General features: G+C 38.5%; 1 protein-coding gene across 1 annotated transcript; it reads right to left on the bottom strand.

Moving 5' to 3' along the window:
• Positions 1-627: 627 nt before the first annotated feature.
• On the bottom strand, positions 628-1974 carry LOC137640784 (protein PRQFV-amide-like). The gene has a single exon (XM_068373256.1). It carries the CDS (start codon positions 1972-1974, stop codon positions 628-630), a length of 1347 nt encoding a protein of 448 aa, XP_068229357.1.
• Positions 1975-4891: the final 2917 nt, after the last annotated feature.

The raw sequence follows: 4891 nt of genomic DNA, 5'->3' as shown, positions 1-4891 counted from the left end.
TTCTCTTTCCCCACAATTTTTGCCCCACTCAGTGAAGACATCTGGCATGTAGACATTTTCTTTTGCCCCACAATATTTGCTCGTCTTAGTGACGAAATCTGGCATGTTGAAGTTTTCTCTTTCCCCACAATATTTGCCCCACTCAGTGAAGAAATCTGGCATGTAGACATTTTCTTTTTCCCCATAATATTTAACCCCCAGAGTGACGAAATCACACAAGTTGAAATTTTCTCTTTTCCCACAATATCTGCCCTTCTCAGTGACATATCTGGCATGTTGACATTTTCCCTTTCCCCACAATATTTGCCCTTCTCCTTTACAAATCTGGCATGTTGACAATTTTCTTTTTCCCCACAATATTTTCCCTTCTCAATGACGAAATCTGGCATGTTGACTTTTTCTCTTTCACAAAAAATATTTGCCCTTCTCAGTGACGAAATCTGGCATGTAGACATTTTCTCTTTCCCCACGATATCTTCCCTTCTCCGCGACAAATCTGGCATGATGACATCTTCTCTTTCCCCACAATATTTTACCTTCTCAGTGACGAAATCTGGCATGTTAACATTTTCTCTTTCCCCAAAATATTTGCCCTTCTCCGTGACAAATCTGGCATGTTGATATTTTCTATTTTCCCACAATATTTTCCCTTCTCCGCGACAAATCTGGCATGATGACATATTTTCTCTTTCCCGATAATGTTTTCCCTTCTCCGCAATGAATCTGGCATGTTGAAATTTTCTCTTTCCCCACAATATTTGCCCTTCTCAGTGACATATCTGGCATGTTGACATTTCCCCTTTCCCCACAATATTTGCCCCTCTTCTTTCCAAATCTGGCATGTTGACATTTTCTTTTTCCCCACAATATTTTCCCTTCACGAAAAATCTGGCATATTGATATTTTTTCTTTCCCCACAATATTTTCCCTTCTTCGCGATAAATATGGCATGTTGACATTTTCTCTTTCCCCACAATATTTGCCCTTCTCAGTGACGAAATCTGACATGTTGAAATTTTCTCTTTTCCAACAATATTTTCCCTTCTCAGTGACGAAATCTGGCATGTTGACATTTTCTCTTCCCCCACAATATTTTCGCTTCTCAGTGACAATATCTGATATGTTGAAGTTTTCTCTTCCCCCACAATATTTGCCCTTCTCAGTGACGAAATCTCGCATGTTGACATTTTCCCTTTCCCCATAATATTTGCCCTTCTCGGTGACAGAATCTGACATGTATACATTTTCTTTCCCGACAATATTTGCATATGTTAGTGACAAAATTGGGCATGTTGAAGTTTCCTCTTTCCCCAAAATAATTGCCTCAATCAGTGAAGAAATCTGGCATGTAGACATTTTCTTTTTCCCCACAATATTTGCCCTTCTTAGTGACGAAATCCAGCATGTTGAAGATTTCTCTTTTCCCACAATATTTGCCCCACTCAGTGAAGACATCTGGCATGTAGACATTTTCTTTTTCCCCACAATATTTGCTCGTCTTAGTGACGAAATCTGACATGTTGAAGTTTTCTCTTTCCCCACAATATTTGCCCCACTCAGTGAAGAAATCTGGCATGTAGACATTTTCTTTTTCCCCATAATATTTAACCCCCACAGTGACGAAATCACACAAGTTGAAATTTTCTCTTTTCCCACAATATCTGCCCTTCTCAGTGACATATCTGGCATGTTGACATTTTCCCTTTCCCCACAATATTTGCCCTTCTCCTTTACAAATCTGGCATGTTGACAATTTTCTTTTTCCCCACAATATTTTCCCTTCTCAGTGACAAAATCTGGCATGTAGACATTTTCTCTTTCACAAAAAATATTTGCCCTTCTCAATGACGAAATCTGGCATGTTGACATTTTCTCTTTCCCAACAATATTTGACCAACTCCGTGACAAATCTGGCATGTGGACATTTTCCCTTTCCCCAAAATATTTTCCTTTCTCAGTGACGAAATCTGGCATGTAGACATTTTCTTTTTCCCCACGATATCTTCCCTTCTCCGCGACAAATCTGGCATGATGACATCTTCTCTTTCCCCAAAATATTTTACCTTCTCAGTGACGAAATCTGGCATGTTAACATTGTCTCTTTCCCCAAAATATTTGCCCTTCTCCGTGACAAATCTGGCATGTTGACATTTTCTATTTCCCCACAATATTTTCCCTTCTCCGCGACAAATCTGGCATGATGACATATTTTCTCTTTCCCGATAATGTTTTCCCTTCCCCGCAATAAATCTGGCATGTTGAAATTTTATCTTTCCCCACAATATTTGCCCTTCTCAGTGACATATCTGGCATGTTGACATTTCCCCTTTCCCCACAATATTTGCCCCTCTTCTTTCCAAATCTGGCATGTTGACATTTTCTTTTTCCCCACAATATTTTCCCTTCACGAAAAATCTGGCATATTGATATTTTTTCTTTCCCCACGATATTTTCCCTTCTCCGCGACAAATATGGCATGTTGACATTTTCTCTTTCCCCACAATATTTGCCCTTCTCAGTGACGAAATATTACATGTTGAAATTTTCACTTTTCCTACAATATTTTCCCTTCTCAGTGACGAAATCTGGCATGTTGACATTTTCTCTTCCCCCACAATATTTTCGCTTCTCAGTGACAAAATCTGATATGTTGAAGTTTTCTCTTTCCCCACAATATTTGCCCTTTTCGGTGACAGAATCTGACATGTATACATTTTCTTTCCCGACAATATTTGCCCTTCTTAGTGACAAAATCGAGCATGTTGAAGTTTCTCTTTCCCCACAATATTTGCCCCACTCAGTGAAGAAATCTGGCATGTAGACATTTTTTTCCCACAATATTTGCTCTTCTTAGTGACGAAATCCAGCATGTTGAAGATTTCTCTTTTCCCACAATATTTGCCCTACTCAGTGAAGAAATCTGGCATGTAGACATTTTCTTTTTCCCCAAAATATTTGCCCGTCTTAGCGACGAAATCCGGCATGTTGAAGGTTTCTTTTTCCCCACAATATTTGCCCCACTCAGTGAAGAAATCTGGCATGTAGACATTTTCTTTTTCCCCACAATATTTGCCTCAATCATTGAAGAAATCTGGCATGTAGACATTTTCTTCTTCCCCACAATATTTGCTTCAATCAGCGAAGGAATCTGGCATGTAGACATTTTCTTTTTCCCCACAATATTTGCCCTTCTTAGTGACGAAATCCAGCATGTTGAAGATTTCTCTTTTCCCACAATATTTTCCCGACTCACTGAAGAAATCAGGCATGTAGACATTTTCTTTTTCCCCACAATATTTGCCCGTCTTACCGACAAAATCCGGCATGTTGAAGTTTTCTCTTTCACCACAATATTTGCCCGACTCAGTGAAGAAATCTGGCATGTAGAAATTTTCTTTTTCCCCACAATATTTGCCCTTCTTAGTGACGAAATCCAGCATGTTGAAGTTTTCTCTTTCCCCGCAATATTTGCCCCACTCAGTGAAGAAATCTGGCATGTAGACATTTTCTTTTTCCCCACAATATTTGCCCTTCTTAGTGACGAAATCCCGCATGTTGAAGATTTCATTTTTCCCACAATATTTGCCCCACTCTGAAGAGATCTGGCATGTAGACATTTTCTTTTTCCCCACAATATTTGCCCGTCTTAGCGATGAAATCCAGCATGTTGAAGTTTTCTCTTTCCCCACAATATTTGCCCCACTCAGTGAAGAAATCTGGCATGTAGACATTTTCTCTTTCCCCACAATATTTGCCCGTCTTAGCGACGAAATCCAGCATGTTGAAGTTTTCTCTTTCCCCACAATATTTGCCCCACTCTGAAGAAATCTGGCATGTAGACATTTTCTTTTTCCCCACAATATTTGCCCGTCTTAGTGACGAAATCCGGCATGTTGAAGTTTTCTCTTTCCCCACAATATTTGCCCCACTCAGTGAAGAAATCTGGCATGTAGACATTTTCTTTTTCCCCATAATATTTAACCCCCACTGTGACGAAATCAGACAAGTTGAAATTTTCTCTTTTCCCACAATATCTGCCCTTCTCAGTGACAAAATCAGACATGTTGAAATTATGAAACAATACAGCGAGTCATGCTTAAGAGCAGATCGTTACCTTTCTCACCGAGGTTACTTACTTGTCCTTAACTTGGAAGTTTTCTGGGTTTGGTAAAACGACCACGTGCTCTAGTGAAGATATCTAAGATTCCAAAGAGCCCAGAAGTGCATTCTCATTAGCGTCAAATGTGTGTAAGAAATAAAATAAAAGAAAGAGAAAAAAGAACTCATTAAATGAGCCTTGGTGCTTGGAAGGAATGAAGGAACTCTCTTCGACAAATGGGGTAAATATTTTTTCTCTCTCTCTCTCTCTCTCTCTCTCTCTCTCTCTCTCTCTCTCTCTCTCTCTCTCTCTCTCTCTCTCACTTACATTATGGGTGAATAATAGACACCATTTTTTGGCATATTTTTTCTTTTAAACGGCAATTTTACAATTGCCTCTGTTCCTTCAATCTTTAATGGTTTTTTACCAAAAATAAATGTCAGTAAACTAAGAAACTTAACCCTTGTAAAGGATATTAACATTTTATTTTTACTAATGGATTTTCCAGAAGAATAACTCTCTTTATTACTATTACAATAAATGAAGTAGAAATAATGGCTAAATTCACATGAACTTAATGGATCAAGAAATAAATCGTGCAATAATGGGGAATTTGCGTTTGCTGAGTTGTAAATCTCATTATTGTTTCAAGAAAACAAGAAGTTGGCATGCCTTCAAAATTTCTTACATAGGCAGGAGAGGAAAATATAACCATTAAAGCGCCATATATTCTTAATGAACACCATAGGTTTTCTTTTGCAACGAATAAAGTTTTTGACACCTTCAATGAAG

Source organism: Palaemon carinicauda, chromosome 1 (assembly GCF_036898095.1).
Source record: "Palaemon carinicauda isolate YSFRI2023 chromosome 1, ASM3689809v2, whole genome shotgun sequence".
In the NCBI taxonomy this organism is placed as follows: Eukaryota; Metazoa; Arthropoda; class Malacostraca; order Decapoda; family Palaemonidae; genus Palaemon; species Palaemon carinicauda.
This window is presented reverse-complemented; position numbering and strand designations above follow the sequence as displayed.

Bases quoted from the DNA above. Each gene is read 5' to 3' on its own strand.
- LOC137640784 (XM_068373256.1), bottom strand. From the start codon at position 1,974: ATGCCAGATTTCGTCACTGAGAAAGGAAAATATTTTGGGGAAAGGGAA.